Consider the following 21011-nt stretch of genomic DNA (forward strand, 5'->3'; position numbering starts at 1 on the left):
CAGATCTGCTGCTGCTGCTTATCACACACACACAGTCGAAGCTTGCCATGACTGTGTTGCCCTCTCCCCCAGCGTGTGATTGACACATCCAGTGCGTATGTAGCACAGTAGGTGGTGCTTTGTTGCGTGCACGCTGTGCCCTCCCCTTCCCTCCCCTCCTTTCGGAGAGCCACTGCACCATGTTGGATACAAAGAGCTGAAGAACGGAGCGAGTCACCGGCTCGGCGCCCGACGGGGGCCATGCGACGCGGAAACTCGCAGCCGATCTTCTCTTTGGCAATTGAATATGCAAAAGCAAGGAGGGGGAATTAATTTCACGCTTCATAATCCAAGCGGTGAGCGGAGCGCGCGTGGCCGCCGGGGCGTGTTGCGTTGCTATTTTTGTCATACATGTGCAAGCCGGCGAGGCAACGTCCATCTTGTGTTGTTGTTGTGTCGACACGGACACACCCACCCGGAGAGACGCTCACGTGCGGCGCCAAGCGCAGACAGGAACGGGAGCCGTCGTGATGAGTGTTAAACATTTCTGTTCTTTTCTTCTGCCTGCAGGTTGCAGACCATTTTCGCTCGCTTTGATGACGCTCTGAATTCGGGCAACATGGCTCTCAGCCCCAACCACGGTCAGTGTCTCGTCTTATTTACGTTGCTGGACGACGCCCACCATCTTGTTGAGTCATGTCATGAAGATTGTGCTCTTGGCGTGTGCGTGTGCGGCTTGACCGTGTGCTCTTGTGATTGTGTCACTCGGTTGCCAAGTAATCGGACCTAACGGGATTAATGGCTTAGTGTGTGTGTGTGTGTGTGTGTGCGTGCGTGCGCGCGCAGTGTGGTGGGCAGTGCGTGACCTTTTCTTTGTCCAGTATAAATAGACTCAATGTTGGTGTGCTGTATGGGATCAAAATGTTTGCTTTTATTTATCATTTTTGAGTTTGTTTGAAACCAAAATGCAAAAAAAAAAAACATTTATAATTTTTGTGTAAATAAAACTCTAATCTTCTGAGTTTTTTTTTGTTGATTATCTTAAATTTGTGAAAATATTTTGTGTTTTTCTTTTGTTAAGTAACTTAAGTCACTTTTTTTGTTGTTGCTTTTTGGGCCGAAAGACATTTATGAGGCTTTTGCTGTTTTTATTTATTCTCTACCAAGTCAAACATCAACGATTTTATTATTTTTTGTACAATGTATTTATTTTACAGCTAAAGTTCCCAAACTCCCAAAAGTTTTTGTTGGCTAGTCCTACCAACACAATGGCAAAAATGATTCGTTGTTGCTCGTGTTCCGTTGGTGCTTGTCTTAGCCGCCACACTGGCGTGGCGTTTTGTGTCGTGTCGTGTCGGCGTATATCGCAACCATCAGCTTGTTTTTGAAGATGTCTCCATCTGTGGCAACCGAGCTCGGTCGGCGGGGAGGAGACGCAAGCAAGCAGGCAGGCAGGCAGGCAGGCAGACAGCGCGTGTTCACTTTGACCTCGGGCAGCTTCACATTTGGCTCGGGTATTAACGAGCACGTGTGTTAGCATCATTAGCGTATAGCTTCTGCACGCACGAGTGAATTGTCATTGGTGGGAGTGTGTGTCACATGATCTTCATGTGCATGAAATGTTTATTTCCGTTGTCTGCACTGACGGAATTGCTGCGTTGTCAAAAAGTAGCTCGTTGCTTAAAATTGAGTGAAAGATAAGTCTGCAAATTGAATGTGACAACATGAAAATTAGTCGGCATGTGTCATATGAGCAGGAAAAAAAAAGGTGTCAGGAAGGCCGCCATTTGAACTGGAGGAAGCCATAATCGGCCACTGCGCGGCTTTGAGGCGGCTGTTGCGGGGAAAACTGGCAGCAAGGAATAAGGCAAACAAGTTGAGCGAGACGTCATCACTTTGTCAGCCGTCAGGTCGCTGCCTCTCCCGCCCGTCGCGGCTTTTGGCAAACATGGCGGCCGTAAATCTGGAATCCCATCTTGCAAAAAATGGTCGGCTTGCGCGTTTACGTGAAATGCATGAAAAAGCGCTGCAGCTGTGCCATCTTGATGTCATCATCATCATTATTATTGTCGGAATCACAGGCTTGATTCACTTCTTTGTGGCTGAAGTCGCCATGGAAATTTTCCACCTTGGAGTTGGTGTCCGTCCTTGAGCAGAGGAAAAAAGATTAGTTCTGTTCTGTTGCTTTGCTGGCTTCCGTTTGAAAGACAAAAGTGGGCTTTTTGTTTACTGTCCACGAAAACAAAACGTTTGTTGTGCCGTTTGGTGGATCTTAGCGGCAACTTTTATGTCTTGGAGCTCTCCGGGGGGAAAAAAACAAACCAAAATGGACCGAGCCCACTCTCATTTTGGGTGGCTCGATTGTCGCGTTCTTGCGTCTTTGGCTTCGTTTGGTCTGAAATTCTGGCGCAATAAAAGCGGCGTACGGGCCGCAAACATTTGTCGAGGCGCGGCTTTCTTGGTTTGCAATGACACACGCACACTTGCGGACAATTTCATTCTGCTCCAATGCCTCGGCAGCGCTGCGGAAGGAGCGCGTGACCCCGTTTCCCAGGCTCGCCGGGGTTGCCGGGGGAAATCTTTGCTCTGAATGTTATGCTGTATTCCCCGTCGCCCTCACTTGAGATCTCAAATTAATCTGTCTGTCCGAATCCAGGCCTGTGTTTTCAGTCATATTTTCATGGCCGTTTGTGAGCGAGGCGACGCCTTCTCTGCTCTTGCTGGTGGTTGTGACGCATCCATTTTGTGTCTTTTTTACAATACGTTTGGTAATAAAGGCAAAAGCACGCCGTCATATTGTACGTTAAAAATGTACAGTAATGAAATCTGAATGAACATTATTGCATACCTTGGCCACCTGGGTGCAGTTTAACACGGACAACGGCAACAAAGTTTCACAACGGACTCAGGAATATTCGTCTTTTATTTTCTTTTTGCAGTGGATAAAGAATATCAACCAGTGATATTGTCTTTCTACGTTTGTTGCTGCACCGTTGTCTTGTTGTTGCTTAAATGGCCGAATCCTATCGGCTAGCCTGTCTATGGCGTTTTGTATTGTGTGTTAGCATTAAGCTAAGCGGACTTTAGGTAAAGCTACCTGCTTCATTTAATTTTTTTTGTTTTATGTGAAGTTTGGCTGTCTGTCGTTTCTGTTGCGCCGCCATCTTCTGACATGTTACTATGGCAACGCTGCTTTCGGTCGGACGTCTCGCTCGTAATGTTTCGCTAATAACGCAGGAGATGTGTACAACAACGAAACAAAGCAAAGTATGTTTTGCTCTAATGGTTAGCTGGCCTGCACGTTGCCACGGCAACGGTGTGTGTGCATTGTTGGCTGGTCTGTGCTCATCCTTGCCCACCCCCTCGTTCCCTTTTTCTTTGCCCTTGGTTCCACAAACATGACAGACACTGCACTGCACAGCGTCCCTCACAGGCTGTGACGACCGACATCTACGTTTCTTCTGCCACCAATCAACGTCCATACGCAAGCGAGATGAAAACGAATAAAAAGTGTGCGTGTGTAAATATCTAAACATATCTATTCATGATAAGAAAAAACCCCGACAACAACCAATTTTTTTTCTTTTCTTTCATTTCGAAGAATTTCCATTAATTCATACAAGACAAAGCTAGATTTACTTCAAATTTTAACTGCAGTGGTCGTGATCTCGTAAAAGCACCTTCGACTTGTGAAAATGTCAAATTACATACTTGTCGCCACACATTAGAAATTGAGAATGTTTTGCACGTGAAAGTCAGCAAAAAAAACAGTAAATGTGTATCTTTTGCACATTAGAAATCATATCCAGCAACAACTAAAATCGTGTTTCGGATCCCCAATATTGTGGCCGATGGCGATCGTCTTTCTGCTCCGTCACGCTTTGTCATTTGTTCTTAAACATTTGCCGTCTAGACTTTGCTTCTCATGTGCTGTCAATGCTAATGAGTTTAGCTTAGCCAGAGACTCAGTGGGAAAGCGGGTTCAAATTCCCTGCGAGTGTTTGTGAGCGCCGCCTCCACACTGGCTGCAACAGGATGATGTCACCTCTCATCCGATTGGCGGTCCAAGCGCAAAGCGAGAGCTCGCCGAGAGGAGCCATAGAAAATGCCGGCGCTCGCAGGGGCGGAGGGCTTTTCTGGTTGGGGGGCCATGTCATCATTTGCCCTGTGGTTTTTGTGAGTCGCGCCTCCAGCAGAAGAGGCGGCGCCCCACCGCACGCACAAACGCCTCCCTCCGGAATGAGGCGACTGATCTGTCAGCGCATCTGCGACTGTGAGTGTGGAGGCGGACTTGGGCGTTGTTTGCATGATTGTTTGGCTCTCGTTTCGTTTTCAAAGTGTCGTTCTTCCTCTCCGTCTTGCAGCGTGCCACACGCCCGACTCCCGGCCGGCATCATTTCTGCCGTTGTCGCCGTTACGGCTGCAATTGTGTCGCTGTCAAAATGGACCCATCCGTCTTTAGGATTGATTGAGTAACGTCGTGCAATGCGGCCGTTGTTCAGCAACCTATGTTAGTTGGCCGTTAGGACTGTGAACTCAACTCAATGTGCGATCGCCTCATGTTACACGGAACTATGCCGGTAAAAATGTTTGTTCAAATGTTATTCCGTTTATTTTGAAAGGGGCCCAAACGATGTCAACGTGTCATATCACTCTCACTTGCACGCTTTCTCGATCCTTTGTGAAAAAACTTTACTGCCGTTTACGACCGTCGTCACGTCACGAACAGTATTTGTGATCGTCTTTGTCATTTGTATCTTTGTGACTGCATTATACTGCCCCCCGGTGGCCAAGTCGCACATGTCGCACAAACTGGCACTACTTTAATTTATTGATTTATTTTAAATGGGTTCGCTCCTGTGGATAAGCGGCTCGGATAATGGGTGGGCGAATGTCTTCATTTGAATTTGACAATGTTTTGATTTAATGTTGACGAGTATCAGACGTCATGTTTTGTGGCTGTTTTGTGTGAACGTTGCCAACAAAATCTTTCTTTGGCAAATTCCAAACAGCGACCAAGCGTCACTCACTTTTATTGTGCGAAAGACGAGAAATGTCCGCTCAACATCCGCCGTGCACCAATTCGTCATCTCTCCGCAGATCGAAGTTTTGATGATGACGACAGCGTGGATGGCAACCGCTCGTCCTCCTCGGGCTTCAAAGTCCCCAAAGTCCCCAAGAAGACGTCCGAGTCGGTGACGTCCCGACGACCCAGCGCCACCGGCAAGCTAGGTCAGCGTGGCGCTCCTTGGAAATATTGGAAATAGCATGCTTCTATCGCGAGCGTCCATCACGTTGCCTGGAAACACTTGAGCAGCTTTCTTCCGTTCCGCTTCCTTTATTGATTGCACTCAAGTGCTGTTCTCGTATCCGTTTCTCCGCTTTGGACCTGATTTTTGATTCTCCACAAAGTGCCCCGTTATTTTGGGATCAAAATGCTAAATATAGCCTCCAACAATAGTGGCGTGCTAATATAATGACTTGATAAAATGCGAACAAAGATTGATCATGACTTTGCATCTCTTTTCTGGTGGTTTTGGACCAATTCTCATGAGGGTTGGTGGGAGTGATGCTAACAGTTGCTAAGCTAACAAGATGGACACCTGAAGCTGATTAGCAAGAAGCCTTTTCTAACTTTGCGTTCTTAATGACAATCGCTAACAGCATGCAGATCACAACTCGATTCACAAACGGCCATTTTGATGACCGTTTCACGGCCGTGTGCGAATTCAAAGGAGAAGAGTTGCCATGCCGCGGATTGGTCAGGATTAGTTTTTCTTTCTAAGCAAAACGCTAGCATGCTAACACGGCGTCACCTTGCAGCGTCCAAGGAAAGCGCCGGTGCCGTGGACGAGGACGACTTTGTCAAAGCCTTCACTGATGTCCCGACTGTCCAGGTAGGTTGCCAAGAGCCCGTTGTCACTCCTTGCTCAGGTCACTCTTCCAAACAAAACAAAAACTTCTTCTTTTAGATCTACTCCAGCAGAGATCTGGAGGACAACCTCAACAAGATTCGGGAGATCTGCTCGGACGACAAGCATGACTGGGAGCAGCGCGCCAACGCCGTACGTGACGCCCGGCTGCGTGTCGGTCCTGCGGCCGCCGTGCCAGTTTGTGAAGATTTTCTTTTCGCGATCAGATGAAGAAGATCCGCTCCCTGCTGGTGGCCGGCGCCACCTCCTACGACTGCTTCTACCAGCACCTGCGCCTCCTGGACGGCGCCTTCAAGCTCTCCGCTAAGGATCTGCGATCTCAAGTGGTCCGCGAGGCCTGCATCACCGTGGCGTAAGTTGCCTGCGTGTTGAGCCTCGTCTTTGCCGTCGGAACGTGCTCATGTGACATGTTCGCGCCTAGGCATCTTTCGTCCGTGCTGGGCAACAAATTCGACCACGGCGCCGAAGCCATCGTCCCCGTCCTCTTCAACCTCATCCCCAACTGTGCCAAAGTCATGGCCACCTCTGGCGTGTCGGCCATTCGCATCATCATAAAGGTACGCCCGACGGACTAAAAAAAAAAAAAAAGGAGGAAAGATTTGAAAAATGTGGAAATGTTGGAGCGACTCATTGAATGGACATTTCTCAAATTGTCTTCATGAGTTCGGCCGGGTTTTGTTCTTTCTTTCTGCAGCACACGCACGTCCCTCGACTGATCCCGTTGATCACCGGCAACTGCACGTCCAAGTCTGTGGCCGTTAGAAGGTGACGCCACGTCAATTTGCACTTTGAAAACTTGCTCATCGTAAAAGAATTTCAACATTCGTTGGGCAGGCGCTGTTATGACTTTTTGGACCTCCTGCTGCAAGAATGGCAGACGCATTCGTTAGAGAGGTGCGCGTCCACGTCCTCTTGAAGCTTTTTGGGCTTGTTGTTCTTTTCATATTCTGATCATATTCGGGGATTGGTCTGTAAAATGTGCATCCAATATACGTGTCTTCTTTGATTTACACACGCGCAGACACACCGCTGTTTTAGTGGAAAGCATCAAGAAGGGAATTCGAGACGCCGACTCGGAGGCGCGAGTAGAAGCCCGCAAGTAAGCCCGCAAGTGCTCCAAAAATGTTTTCTTTTGAGGAAACCCGAAGCCTTTCCACTCTCATCTCGCTTTCTTTCGTCAGGGCTTATTGGGGTCTGAGGAACCATTTCCCGGGAGAGGCGGACGCGCTCTACAACTCTCTGGAGTCGTCGTACCAGCGCACCCTGCAGTCGTGCCTCAAGAGCTCGGGCAGCGTGGCCTCGCTGCCTCAGAGCGACCGCTCGTCGTCGTCCTCGCAGGAGAGCCTCAAGTAAGAGGAAAGAAGATAATACTTGGAAAAATATTACAACGGAAATTTCAACATGAGAAAGAATATAAGATCAGAAGAAAAAAATTGGATGAAACAACATATCAGCACAAAAATCAAACGACATTGGAAAAAAGAGAGAAATGTGGTTAATCGATAAAAAAATACATACCAAAATATTCTTTCAAAAAATGATTACAAATTAAGTCAATGAGAAAAAAAGTCCAATCAAGAGCTGAAACTTGCTCAAAGTTGATATTCTCTTGCTTGCGCAGTCGGCCGCTGTCTTCAAAATGGTCGGCAGCTCCGGGCAGAGGTGAGTCGACGCGTACGCAAGCGCACACGGGACACACACTCACGCACACACGCACGCACGTGCGCAGAACACGTCATCCCTTTCATCGTCATGCTTGTTACATCCCATCTGTTCATTTTTGTCCTGTGATCCCTGCACGTTATTTGTTTGTCATCACCCCCCCCTCCCGGCACCCGTCAGTCCCGACGGGTTCAAAGGGCGGCGGGGCGGCGTTGTCGGCGGCCTCCCTGCAGCGCTCCCGCAGCGACGTGGACGTGAACGCCGCCGCCGTGGCCAAGCATCGGCACGCGGCGCCCACGCCGAAGGGGCCCAGCCGCCTGCCGCCCGGCTCCTACGCCTCACTGGGTAAGGGCGGCGGCCAATCGGAGAGCAGCTGGGGGACCACACTTCTTGTGTGTTTTGTTTTTTTTTTACCTCCCATTTCCTGACACTTTCGCTTTGCATGTCGCGTCAGCGGCTGTGTTTGCATCTCTCCTCCCAAATGACAAAATTCACATTTGAAAAGCCAACAAGTGTCAACTGGCATCGCCGCTCGCCTTCTATTCATATTGACAGCTAAAAGTTTTTAAATATTTGAACATCTCCACTTTCAGGTGTCAAATGAAGTCGACCACGATTTTCAGGGAACTTTTTATTTGAATTTAGAAGTTTTCGTTTTTAAAAACAAAATTCATCCCATTTTTTTTTTCAGCGCTATTTTTTGTTTCTTAAAGATTAACCCTTTTTTTTTTTTACCAGATTTTCGGACATGTTTACAATTGATTTTGTTTTTAACCGACATTGTATTTAATGGAGAAAACATTTTTCTAAAAATATTTAAAGCACTGTATTTAGTTAAAAGCAAGTTTGAATTTCTTTGTTTTAATTTTCAGTTCACCAAAGTTTTGATTTGGATTTTAACGATTCAAATATTCAGAAAAAATCCCATCATCTTGCCCATGACTTCCGCTGGACGATGAGTCCAACTAATTTGATGAGCCGTTTGGATCATGGGTGCTTGATATTGTTTTAACAAGCAAAGCACTCGTATATGTCAGGTTTTCTTTTCTTGCCCCTCCACCGCCCGCCGGCTCACAACTTTGCATTGCGAGATATTTTTGAAGCGGCGAACCAGAATGACGAGAGGGCGATTGCCGTGCATGTTTGAACGTCGAGTTCACTATCTCTGCTCAAGTTACTAACACACACCTCTCCTTTCTCTTCTCTTTTTTTTTGGATTGAATTCTTTTCATTTTGACCCTTGCCTTCACTTTTCTTTGATTGTTTCTTTTCCATCGTCGTCCTCCCTCGCTCCGGTAAAGATGATGCCTCTGATAAAACGGATGGTAAGATCATCTCTTGGTCCTTCCTCGTCGTCTTCTCCTCACCCACTCAAACTCCTTTTTGTGACCACTTAGCGCCCTCTGCTGTCTGATTAATGAATTGACTTGATCCAACGCTTCAATCTTGTCGCCCTTGAATTTAACTGCTTCGCAAGTTAATCCATCTCACATTCGGTGGGTTCCGATTTTCAATCGCTGTGTCTGTCTTCAGGATTCAGGTCAGACGACGGTAAGAGAGGGTAGACGTTGTTTGCCGGCGCGTTGATTTGGACGAATGGCTTCACACACGGACACCTTTTGAACGTTGTGTAATCAGGGCTGATGGCTTATTTTTTAACCTGAACACTCCACAAATGTCATTCACAAAAGATTGGTTGCACAGCCTGCATTGCATTCCCACTGCAAATCTTCTCCTTGCTGAGATGTTTTCTGCCTCAGACAATGCCCTTTCTATTCAACTTCTTTTATACGGAGCCGCAGCTAAACCAGAAGATCCAGTTAGGGCTAATTGTGCCTTTTACACTGATCATTAGATGCCATTGGCATTTGGCAACTCGTCTGACGTCTGCTTGAGGAGCACTGAAATTGTTGCCCTGTTTAGTCTGAACCCTCAAGAAAGAAATCCGCCAATACTTATTGCACGAAACCCACGCTGAAAAAAAAAACTGCCTGTGGAGAAACCAAAGGGGAAATCCAGATTTACCTGTCAGGCAAAACCCAGGGGGAAAAAAAGTCCAGTGTGCCTTTTATGCAGAAATCTGTGTTGGCAACATCACAACTCTGATGCTCCTCCAAAACTTCACTCCGCCTTGCGGATGCTGTGAAAGGTTCTTGTGTACGTGGCTGCGACTTTAAGCAATGTGAACGATCTGCGCTTTAACGTCTTTTTAAGAAGCTACATGCTAAAGCTAAGCGTCATCTCAGCATGTTTCAAGCATGTTCCCTCCTTCCAGGCCGCGTGCGCACCAAGCAGCCCTTGACGGCCGCCGGCAGCGTGTCCAGCCAGGTGGACTCGAGGGGACGCAGCCGCGCCAAAATGGTCTCCCAGTCGCAACGTACGTTACGTCCTCCAAGGCAACTCTGTAGTGTGTGTATGCGTGTGGGGGCTTTCTATATCTGTTACCTTCACGGCAGCGGCCATGTTTTTGTGCCTTCAGGTTCCGATGAATCAGATTGCACACCAGGTATTGTGTGCGTTTGCGTCTGCGTCACATGTCAAAATGTGGCCATGTGTGTTGTCGTGTTCCACAGTGGGAATGGTGGCCAACACGCAAAGCTCTCATGCGGGTGTTTGGTTGTAGAGTGCTTTGTTGTTTGTTTTGTTTTTTAAACAAATGCAGTGGAACCTCTGAGGTCCTGTAGGAAAATAATTGCCGTTAATATCAATGCACAAATGTGCGCTTGTGCTTCAGGAAAACAAAAGTCAACGATCACACCAAATGTTGCAACTTTTTTTTTTTTACATTAATTGTTGTGTAAAAGGTTGACCATTGTGAGGACAAAGTTAAGTTGCAAGGCGGGCGTCTTCCTAAGGCTGCCCCTTCACATGACGCAAAGTTAATATTTCTGAAGTTGCGTTTTTCTCGGCCATCGAGATGTATTTTGGAGCATTCCGCTTGAGAGGTTCCACTCTGTACTTGTGGTCGTGTTTCTTTGCATGCGATGTTTCATCACGGGGCTTCGGTGCGGAAAACACAAAATGGTTCCGAACTCTCCAAGCGACTTTCCCCACCGAATGGACAAACTCAACAATCGTGCTTGGACAAAAGTGTATTTTTAATTTGGGCCGCTCCAACCGGCTTTGCCATTTTGTGGCCTCGTCATTTTTATTCTTATCACCTTCATCCATTTCATCGCGACATTTTCCCAGCTTTTGCAGTCCCGTCATTTGTTTTAGTTTAATCTCAAGTTAACAGACGCGTCACTCGAACCGGGGCCGCATCCACTTTGAAAAATATTGACCTCAAATTGATGCCGCCTTGAAAAAAAAAACAAATGTTGACATGACATGACTTGACTCCAGTTGAACACGAGTCCGTCAGTATGAATCTGAAAATGTAAACCAAACGAGGCCTCGCCTTTCCCGTCTGCTGTTGAGTAAATGAGCGTCTTTTTGGCGACCGCTCTCATTCGTCTGTTTTCCAGCCCGATGCAAAGTTGGCGTGATGGGCGCATAACGATCAATATTATTGGTTTGGCTGTCATTCACCCGACGTGGCCTCTTTTCTCCCAAAGCGGGAAGCCGCAGCGGCTCCCCCGGCCGCGTGTTGACCACCACGGCGCTCAGCACCATGAGCTCGTCGGCCCACCGGGTGCCGCCGGGGACCACCGGGGACGGACGCAGACGGAGCCGCATCCCTCGCAGCCAAGGATGCTCCAGAGACTCGTCTCCAACGCGCTTGTCTGTCGGTCAGTGCCACAAAAGATTTGCGTGGAGAAGTCAGAATGGTAAAAAATCAGACCGAGACATCTTAATCGGAGTTGTGTTAAATTTTATTGATTAGACATTCTTTGGAAAGGAGCGCACTTCATCTGGTTGGCATTCACTTAGCTTTCTTCATCCAAAAATGGACCTAATTCATTTCGAACCTCCGAATTCCACATATGACGACCACCTGAATTTTATGCAAATTGTCGGCTTGGCCCGAGTCATAAAAAAAAAATATTCAATTGCTTTCCTAAAATCGTCTGCTTCTCAATTTCAATGATTAATAAATGACAATTTGGTTGCGTTTTCCGCCATCTTGCCTCAAAAGCGGTGGCGGTCCAACCCTAAATCGACCTGATTGCACATTTGTTGTCCTCTAATTGGACGTCAAATATGTCCAAAAGGTCACAAATGTTTTCACCTTGTCTTCTTGTCCAGCTCCGTCCAGCATGACCTCCGTCTACAACGGCGCCAGCAGAGGAGGTAAGATGGTGTCGCCGCGCGGCGCTCCCACCAATTTTCGGATCTAATCTCCGTCGATTCGATGGCGATGCCGACGCATGATCTTTGCGTCTCGCCGGAAACCAAATGAGCCTTCAATTGGTCTTTATCCGGCGATTAACCCTGATTGGCTGAATATCCGCTGAGGTGCGGTCCAGCGCTTCCTTCCCTCCACCGCTTCCGATTCATCTCACTTCTTTTGTCCTTGTTTTGCGAATGGCCCAAAAACTATTTTGCAGGATGAAAACGGTGATCAATGTGAGCACGGAGCGCTTTTCCACAAATCAATAACAAATCGTTTTATTTTGAAAAATCTGATCAGACAGATGATCATTTTGGATTGCAATCACGATGGCGTCCACACACCAGTGTGTGCGCATCCTCGACTAAGATGCCAACCAAAGCGACGCCCCCTCAAGTCGATCCGTCACGCTATTTCCACGGGTCGTCTGGACGACGTCCTTTCAGGCAAACGAACGCCAATCAATGTGTGGACAATCAAAAGGACATTTTCCATTATTATCCTCTTGTTGCACGTGGCATTCCACATGGCTCCATTTTTTTTTTTTATTTCTATACCACTTGAGGGCATAGAATGTTATCCTAACTAGCTTAAAAAAAAAAAAAATGCCGACCACCACCAAATCCACGGCTGTCATCTCAGTTGGAAGTTGACCCGTGCTCACATTCCTTCCTCTTTGTATGTCCCATTCTCCTCCTCCTTTTTCCTCACATTTGTCCTCTCTCTCTTTGTCTTTCACAATCTTCTCCTCCTTTTTTTGTCACTCTCTCGAACACCCTCGGCTCAGCTCGGGGCAGCCGCATCCCGCGGCCCAGTATGAGTCAGGGCTGCAGCCGAGAGGCCAGCAGGGAAAGCAGCCGGGACACCAGCCCCGTTCGCTCCTTCACGCCCCTCGGTGAGTAGCGGTTAGCCGACCCCAGCCCCCACCCACAACCCCGCCTCGAAGATGTGGAAATTTGACAGCCCCCGGAAAAGAAAAAAAAAGAGCCAAGTCACTTGCACGGTTTTGGGGGGCTTTGCGATTCCGCTGAAGCTATTAGCATGGAGCAGCGCGGGCGGCTAACGGAAATGGTGTTGTGCATGTGTGTGCGTGTGAATGTGGGTTGCAGCCACACGGAGCTACTCTCGCTCCACGGGAGCGCTCCACACGCCCGACGCTTTCGGGGCTGCAGGTCAAGGCTGAGTACTTCTACTTGTTCTTCGTACCGCAAACAACCAACCAACCAGTCGCTCTTGATTTTGCTTTTTTTTTTTTTTTTTTTTTCCTTGCACGACTTGTCTCTTTTCTTCTTCTTGCCTTTTCTTTTGTTTTTGCATTTAGGATGTCAGCGCTTTCCAGTGGAATCGCATGTTTCCTCCCCATCATGTTAAGCGCCGTGTCACTTGTGTTCAGGATCGCCGTGCATTTGGAAAGCTCAAAATGTTTGCAGTTTTTGCAGTCAAAGCTTGAGTTTGTTGAGAAGATGTGAAGAAGCTCACAAAGTATCTTTACCTCTTACAACGGGTTGAAAAGTAAAAATAATTTTCCGTTCACACAATCAATGGTGACTTTTTTGAAGACGAATGCAAATCACGCACGCTATTATGAACGCACGTGTGCGCGCCATCATGTCACCTTGACGCCTTCTTCCAATTTTCTTTTGGCCATATTTTGTCCCAAAATGTCATCTAACCCGTCATGACAAGAATTTTCATTTTGGCGCTGGATGAGTCGTCCTCGTCGTGTTTTGAATTTCCAGCCAAAGCATGTCGGCTCACTTTGCCCGTCGCTCCTCATCTCCTTTTTGCTTCATTTCCATCCCCTGCGCTTGGAAATAGGTTCGAGTTTTGGTATCGGTCAATCCAGCCGCCTGTCGTCCTCGGTCAGCGCCATGAGGGTCCTCAACACCGGATCGGACGTGGAAGAGGCGCTCGCCGACGCTCTGGTACGAAAGCTGCAGTTTGTGTGTGTGTGTGTGCAAAATAACCTGGCTTCTTCCTCTCGTTTAATGCCGTCAGCTGTTGGGAGACATGCGATCTAAGGTCAGCCTCTTTTCCCCTTCCCTGTACCTTTCGTCTCGTCTCGCTTGTATTTGTACGTGCGCGTGCGTTTACCACATGAAAGACGGCCGCTGGTGTCTTTCCTCTAAAAGTGCCTGCAAACGTTCATCAGAAATGATTTTGGGGACAAAATTTGATGATCAGTCACTTTTGACAACGCGGCAAAATTCTTCTTTGATGCTTCAACAATTCAGCGCGCGGCGATTTTATGTTGCTTCAGCGACTGTTTGACTTGCCAAGATGCTGGCGTAATTTCCCCCCCTTTTTTTCGTGTTCCACAGAAGAAGCCGGCGCGGCGGCGGTACGAGAACTACAGCATGTACTCGGACGACGACGCCAACAGCGACGCGTCCAGCGCCTGCTCGGAGCGATCCTACAGCTCCAGAAACGGCGGCGCCATCCCCACCTACATGCGGCAGACGGAAGACGTGGCCGAGGTGTGTGTGACATCACTGGCACGATGATAACGACGACGACGATGTTGATCTTTACGATATTTGCGGACTGTTGAGGTGCTGAACCGATGCGCGAGTGCCAACTGGTCCGAAAGGAAGGAAGGTCTCCTGGGCCTCCAGGCCCTCCTAAAGAACCAGCGCACTCTCAGGTGTGTCTCAAAAAAAAAACAAGTGGCACTCTCTCAGAACCAATTTGACATTTGGTGATTTATTCGTTCATTTGAATCATCATTTGTAATTTGCAGTCGCGTGGAATTGAAGCGGCTGTGTGAAATCTTCACCCGCATGTTCGCCGACCCGCATAGCAAGGTATGATTTGCATGAGGTGTGCACGTCTCTCACACGCACGCGCACCTTATCATTTTATTTCCCGCCACTCCTCACTGTACCGGATTCTGCCTCCCCAAAAAATGAGGACGCACACACACCAGCAGCAGCCGCATTTCCTTCTTGTAATTCAACGGTCAAATTCACAAGACCTCATCAGCATCTTGTTACAGAGAAGACCGGAAGAGTCACAGAAAGGTTTCACCTGTTGTCAATGTCGCCCTTCGAAAAGCGAAGAAAAAATGAAGCAATTTCCGACTTGCTTCACTTTGACGTGCGGCACGACACGTTTGATCAACACGGATGCATGACGTGCACGTGAACTCACAAACACGCATGCGACATTTTCCAACGTCGAGTGGGCGTGTCGTCCCTTCCACTTTGACGGGCCGACTTTTTCTTACTTCGAATTCTAGCCAGGCTGCCATTTTTTTTCTTTTTTTTTTTAACCAGCTTCACTGCGCTCCATTTAACCCGCATGGGTCCCTCTTCCTGCCAGACGGCTCCTTTTTTTTATTTTTTTTTAATTTGGATTTTATTTTATTTTTGTTCAGTTTTTTTTTTATCTTTTGATGATTTCAATGAATTTCAGCGAGACTCCAGCAGGGTGTACGGCACGGCAGAATCCGGTATAAGCTCAGCTTCCTTCAAGGTACCGCATCAATCCCCCCCACCCCCACCTCACCCCCCCCTTTTTTATTTATTTACATTTTTTGTAGTTCTTTTTTGCGTCCCATTTGCAGACGTTTTGACTCCACAAAGTTGTCTCTTTTGGATTCTAACCAGCGCGTCTCTTGTGTTTCTCCTTCATGCTGCTCCTGCTGCTCCTCCCTCGAACGCCACAGAGGGTAAGTCTGTCTGTTGTTCGGATGAAACGTTCCCTAACATGAACGCGTCCTTTGGTTTGTTGCTCGCTGGAAGCGTCGCCGATGGATTGTTACGTGAAAGTCCTCTGAAATTGCATCTTCACGATGAACGCTCACGCAGTGACGGCGTTGGCGTCCAAAAGGCGTCATTTGGTGCTCCGGCGTTTGTTTGCTAACGACGTGAAGCTAATCGAATGACGTGGGCGCCTTCTGCCGCGCGTTGAGCTCAGGCTAAGCGCCGCGACCCAACGAACGCGACGTCGCGCAGCGTTTGGGCTTGCGCAACCGTTGGCCACATGAGCCGCTCACGTGTCGGCTAGCGCCGTTTGAGCTTTCGCAAACGCCGCCAATCGTTTGTGAGGCGACGAGACGAGAGGGAACCTGACGTGTTAAATACGTCCAAAAAGTTTTGCTTTGCCTTTTTAAAAACACAAAGGCGTGAACATGTTCGCGTTTATGCTTGCTAGCGTTTGCTGAACTTGCCTGCACCCGATAACGAGGTGAGCCTCGCGTGTGTGACGGTTACAAAAATCGTGAGTGAACCGACATGCAATGCGTTTTCGAGTCAATAAAAAAATAAAATGACAAAGACCAGCAGTAAAAGTTAAATCAGATCTTTGTCCAGTTTGTTTGTATTCAACTTTGTCAATTTGACCTGTAACGTGTCAATTTTGAATCCAAAAATGCGAATTTCAGATGTCGGCTCCATTTTTTGCAGCCTTAAAATAATTTGCAATCATGAAAAGCAAAACACGACGACACTTGGTAGGTGCTGCTGTTTTGGTTCGCAAGGAGCTTGAATTGGCAATTTGATTCGCTGAGATGTTTTTTTTCATGATGCGTGCGTGTTGGCAGGTGTTCAGCATGTTCCTGGAGACCTTGGTGGACTTCATTGTGGTCCACAAGGAGGACCTTCAGGACTGGCTCTTTGTGCTGCTTACGCAGCTGCTGAAGAAGATGGGCGCCGACCTGCTGGGCTCGGTGCAAGCCAAAGTCCAGAGAGCGCTCGATGTGACGCGGTCAGTGGAAACATGGCACGCCTCGAAAAACGCACGCCGGCGCCCTTGTTTGAAGGCGTCGCTCGTCTTGTCGCTTGCAGAGAGTCCTTCCCCAACGACTTGCAGTTCACCATCCTCATGAGGTTCACCGTGGACCAAACGCAGACCCCCAACCTCAAGGTAAACCTCTACGACGTGGCCGCAAAGGAGGGAAGGTTGCCGTGGTAACGGTTCTCTCCTCAGCACGTTCTTCCCAGATGACACTTCATTCCGCTTGCCTCGCTGTGGCAACTTGTCTCACGGTTGAGTGCCATTTTTCTTCTTGGAAATATTTTGGAGTGTTGAACGATGAAAGCTTCGTTTCAATGACTAAAGTTGAAATAAGTCAAAGTGCCGCTGTGTTAACGTTGAGTCTCGCTGCTTTGACGTCGCCGCACATACGACGTGTGCCCCTCCCCCCCTCCCACTCTGCTGACCTGACGCCGTGCTTCTCCTCTCTCTCTCTGAAGCCTGTGCGGAGCTCGTGTTGCGGGCGCGGCGGGGGCGGGGTAAAATTGTTCCCCCCCAGGGCGCGGCGCCACGCCTGCTCGCTAGACGAGCAGGCCGCCGCCTGGAGACGCTCCTGCCAGGTCAGTGTGCTCCGGGGGGGAGCAACTGTCATTCAGGCCCAACTCCAAACCAAAAGCTCGTTGGCACGTCCGTGATAAGTCGACCCACAAAAAAGTCTGCAGAAGCCATGCTGGCAAAAAGTTTGGAAATCTGAAATTGATCCCCCCCTTCAATCCGATTCTTTGCTTTTCAGACGCGTCCATGTCTTTGAACATTTTTCATGTTGAACTTGCTCGGTGGCGCCTCCCACCCTGAACGCGAGTGTCGTCGTGTGTCGCCGCAGGTCAAGGTGGCCATTTTGCGTTACATCGAGACTCTGACGCTGCAGATGGACGCTCCCGACTTCATCAACTCCAGCGAGACTCGGCTGGCCGTCTCGCGCATCATCACCTGGACCACCGACCCCAAAAGCTCGGACGTCAGAAAGGTGCGCGGGACGTTGCCGGGACGTCGCGCACTGCCGCTGTCATACGTGTGATGTGCTTTGTGGCGTCGCAGGCGGCCCAGGCAGTGTTGATCGCCCTCTTCCAGCTCAACACGCCCGAGTTCACCATGCTGCTGGCAGCGCTGCCCAAAACCTTCCAGGACGGAGCCACCAAGCTGCTCCAGAACCACCTGAAGAACACGGGGAACGTGGCCCAGGTGACGTGCCGGTCCTCACCGCGCCACGTCCCTCCAAGCTGACACGTTGTCATTCCCGCCCCCAGGTGACGATAGGCAGCCCTCTGACCCGACACACCCCTCGCTCGCCAGCCAGTTGGTCCAGCCCGGTGACGTCCCCCACCAACACCTCGCAAAACACCCCGTCGCCAAGGTAACACGTCCCCTGCCGCCATAGTCCATCGTCAGCTTTCTGTTAAGACACTTGATCGAGTATTTTCTTCCTTTTTGGTTCAATTGGGACCTTTTCATTGCGCGCCATTTGAAATTATTGGATAATTTGTCCCACCGTTGCCCGCCCATCTCGGTGACTGCCGATCCGACTGACTTTTCTTGCCGCTTGCGTGGCAGTGCATTCGACTACGACACGGAGAACATGAACTCGGAGGACATCTACAGCTCTTTGAAGGGCGTCACCGAAGCCATCCAGAACTTCAGCGTGCGCAGCCAAGAGGACATGAACGAGCAGCTCCAGGAAGGCGGCGGCGGCGGCGGCACGGACGGCCGAGCGGCCGACCCCGTCGACGGCGGTCGCACGGCTCTGGACAACAAGACCTCGCTCCTCAACACGCCCCTGCTCTCCTCCAGCCCTCGGGGGGCCCGCAAACTCTTCTCGGACTCTCCTTACAAGCCCGGCCGCAAAGACGGCGGCGTGGACGACCCGGAGCGGCTCTCGGACGGTAAGAAGGGGCAAAAAAATGCGCCCGTTTGCTCTGCTCTCAAAGGTTTTCTCGGCTCGAATTTCGCCGTCGTGATCCAGCCAAGCGTCCGCTGCCGAGAAGAAATTGTGTCGTAGTTTACATCCCGTCCGTTCGGCGTGTCGGCAGAAGCCAATGCGGACCAGTCGGAGCTGATGAGCGAGCTGCTGAAGGAGCTGTCCAATCATAACGAGCGCGTGGACGAGCGCAAGGCGGCGCTCAGCGAGCTGCTCAAACTCATCCACGACAACACGCTGCGAGTGTGGGACGAGCACTTCAAGACCATCCTGCTGCTGCTGCTCGAGACCATGGGCGACAGAGAGGTAGCGACGTCTGCGTGGCGCGACCGCACAATATTCTGGTCTCCTGAAAGAAATGCAAAATTTCACTCAATGTATGTGAAAAAAATACCATTCTAAAAATGGAATGCATTTGTTTCACAGAAATTCTTCAAACTTACCCGATAAATTCAAGTCAATCTTGTTGATTTGTCATGTGACATTTCCGCTTCAGCACGTGATCCGCACACTGGCTCTGCGAGTCCTGCGGGAGATTCTCAGCAAGCAGCCGTGGAGGTTCAAAAACTACGCCGAGCTCACCATCATGAAGGCACTGGAGGCTCACAAAGACCCCCACAAGGAGGTCAAGAAACCAAATTTGCACACTGTTAAGAAAATAAATAACCCCTTTAAAGTTTGTAATGTCGCTGGAGCGCTAAGGACAATTTATTTGGTGTTGGTGTTGCCGCAGGTGGTGCGGGCGGCCGAGGAGACGGCGGCCATGCTGGCGCTGTCCATCAGTCCCGAGCAGTGCATCAAGGTCCTGTGCCCGATCATCCAGTCGGCCGACTACCCCATCAACCTGGCCGCCATCAAGATGCAGACCAAAGTGGTGGAGAGGATCCCCCGTGACGGCCTTGGGGGCTTGCTACCTGAGATTGTGCCAGGACTAATACAGGTGAAGGCTGAACGGAGGAATGTTTTATTTCAAAAGAATAAACTAAAAAATACTACTCCAAAGCTCATGGTGGCGCTTTGCGGTCAACAGGGTTACGACAACTCCGAGAGCAGCGTGAGGAAAGCCTGCGTCTTCTGTTTGGTGGCCATTTATGCCGTCATCGGCGAGGACCTCAAGCCGCACCTCAGTCAGCTCTCCAGCAGCAAGGTGAGACGCGAAATGGAAGTACAAAGCCACCAAAGTAAAGGCGGTAACAGCTCGAAACATCAAACACCAGCCAGTGATCCAAACGGGCTGTTTGTTGCTCAGTGAAACTGGAAGAGCAAACGAAAAGCAGCGACATGAGTCAAATGAGCCATCAAAGATGTTCCCAATAAAAGTCCTTTCGTTGACCAAAATGTTTTTCTTTTTTTTTCCTGTCTGCATTTCAGTTGAAGCTGCTGAACTTGTACATCAAGCGTGCCCAGTCGGGCTCCAGCGGCAGCGAACCACCGTCAGATGGCCTGTAGGGGAAGCAGCGCCCTCGTGTGGCCGACAGGGGGAAATGCCTGTCACTCAAGGATGATGAAGAAAATGTCCGTCCTGTTCCCGCCTCGTATTGGCTCAAATGATCTCGAGGACACTCATTTTTATGTTCTGATTAGAATTGAGTCCAAAAGGTGCTGACCGGCACAAAAGTCAGAAGCGGTACACAAGCAGACATGCTTGGCGATGCATGACTCACTATTTTATTTTATTTCATTTTTAGGGTTCTTTTGTGTGAGTCCATTTTTGGCTTTTTGTTTGAAGACGAATGTGAACAAAATGTCTGCCCCTTTCAGAATACGGCATACTGGATATGTAGCTTATATATTAATCAACAAATAATCCCAAATAGTCCTCCATGGGGATTGCACATTTTTTTTCACTTTGGCCCCACCTGTCCCAACCTCGCTCTCGTTACACTTGTAAATTGTTTCTATTCTTTTACAGAATCAAACATGTCACTTTGGCTTGTCTTTATTTTTTGCAGTCGAGTAACTTAGTTTGTCCACTGTTGTCAAATCCACCCCCCCTTTTGCGCCCCCCCTCCCGTGTGTCCTATGTATTTCCAAAGCCGTGCTTACAACACAATAAAAAACTTGTACAGATCGCTATCATTTTGTTCAATTCAACTGCGCAACTTCAGAGAGGACAGCAAAAATGTACGTGCTTGCTCTCACTCACTGGGGGGGGGCTAAAGGTGGGTAGGAGACAGACAAAGCACATGGGGGGGGATCGAGCCGCCAAGGTGATAAAGAACCCAATCCCTATGGACCCACGTTGCCTTTTGGGGCTCCCTGGGAGGCTGCACGCTCGACCACCGGGCTCACTGGCGAGACTTCCGCCTCCACCTCCTGGTCTGGCTCCAGAGGGGGTCCCGGTGACCCACATTCAGTCAAGGGAAAGCATGTTTTAATGTCATCTCTCATCATAAGGACTCTTTTTAGCCGCACTGTGTTGTCCACTTCGGACGTGTTTGGCATGCGTGACCCCGCCAGGCGCATAAAGACCCAGACAACTTTTCCAATATTT

General features: G+C 49.1%; 1 protein-coding gene across 1 annotated transcript in view; it reads left to right on the top strand.

Annotated features, from left to right (window-relative positions):
- The window catches only part of clasp2 (cytoplasmic linker associated protein 2), a 28562-nt gene extending 7971 nt beyond the window's left edge, over nt 1-20591 (top strand). Inside the window, exons 7-43 of the mRNA XM_088319550.1 lie at nt 550-620; nt 5080-5211; nt 5803-5876; nt 5952-6044; nt 6119-6264; nt 6334-6469; nt 6607-6677; nt 6747-6806; nt 6934-7011; nt 7094-7261; nt 7534-7574; nt 7755-7919; nt 8876-8899; nt 9850-9951; nt 10054-10080; nt 11132-11305; nt 11763-11807; nt 12635-12742; nt 12957-13019; nt 13666-13772; nt 13846-13869; nt 14169-14324; nt 14400-14491; nt 14588-14651; nt 15262-15321; nt 15456-15458; nt 16391-16554; nt 16635-16713; nt 17426-17569; nt 17641-17784; nt 17850-17956; nt 18154-18482; nt 18630-18823; nt 19014-19142; nt 19251-19457; nt 19548-19664; nt 19889-20591. Of these exons, the coding sequence (XP_088175676.1) occupies nt 550-620; nt 5080-5211; nt 5803-5876; nt 5952-6044; nt 6119-6264; nt 6334-6469; nt 6607-6677; nt 6747-6806; nt 6934-7011; nt 7094-7261; nt 7534-7574; nt 7755-7919; nt 8876-8899; nt 9850-9951; nt 10054-10080; nt 11132-11305; nt 11763-11807; nt 12635-12742; nt 12957-13019; nt 13666-13772; nt 13846-13869; nt 14169-14324; nt 14400-14491; nt 14588-14651; nt 15262-15321; nt 15456-15458; nt 16391-16554; nt 16635-16713; nt 17426-17569; nt 17641-17784; nt 17850-17956; nt 18154-18482; nt 18630-18823; nt 19014-19142; nt 19251-19457; nt 19548-19664; nt 19889-19966 (3976 nt within the window). The 3' untranslated portion in view covers nt 19967-20591. The remainder of the gene's footprint in view (nt 1-549; nt 621-5079; nt 5212-5802; nt 5877-5951; nt 6045-6118; nt 6265-6333; nt 6470-6606; nt 6678-6746; nt 6807-6933; nt 7012-7093; nt 7262-7533; nt 7575-7754; nt 7920-8875; nt 8900-9849; nt 9952-10053; nt 10081-11131; nt 11306-11762; nt 11808-12634; nt 12743-12956; nt 13020-13665; nt 13773-13845; nt 13870-14168; nt 14325-14399; nt 14492-14587; nt 14652-15261; nt 15322-15455; nt 15459-16390; nt 16555-16634; nt 16714-17425; nt 17570-17640; nt 17785-17849; nt 17957-18153; nt 18483-18629; nt 18824-19013; nt 19143-19250; nt 19458-19547; nt 19665-19888) is intronic.
- The last annotated feature ends 420 nt before the right edge of the window (nt 20592-21011 follow it).

Source organism: Idiotropiscis lumnitzeri, chromosome 16 (assembly GCF_059441095.1).
Source record: "Idiotropiscis lumnitzeri isolate Australia: NSW breed Sydney's pygmy pipehorse chromosome 16, RoL_Ilum_1.0, whole genome shotgun sequence".
NCBI lineage: Eukaryota > Metazoa > Chordata > Actinopteri > Syngnathiformes > Syngnathidae > Idiotropiscis > Idiotropiscis lumnitzeri.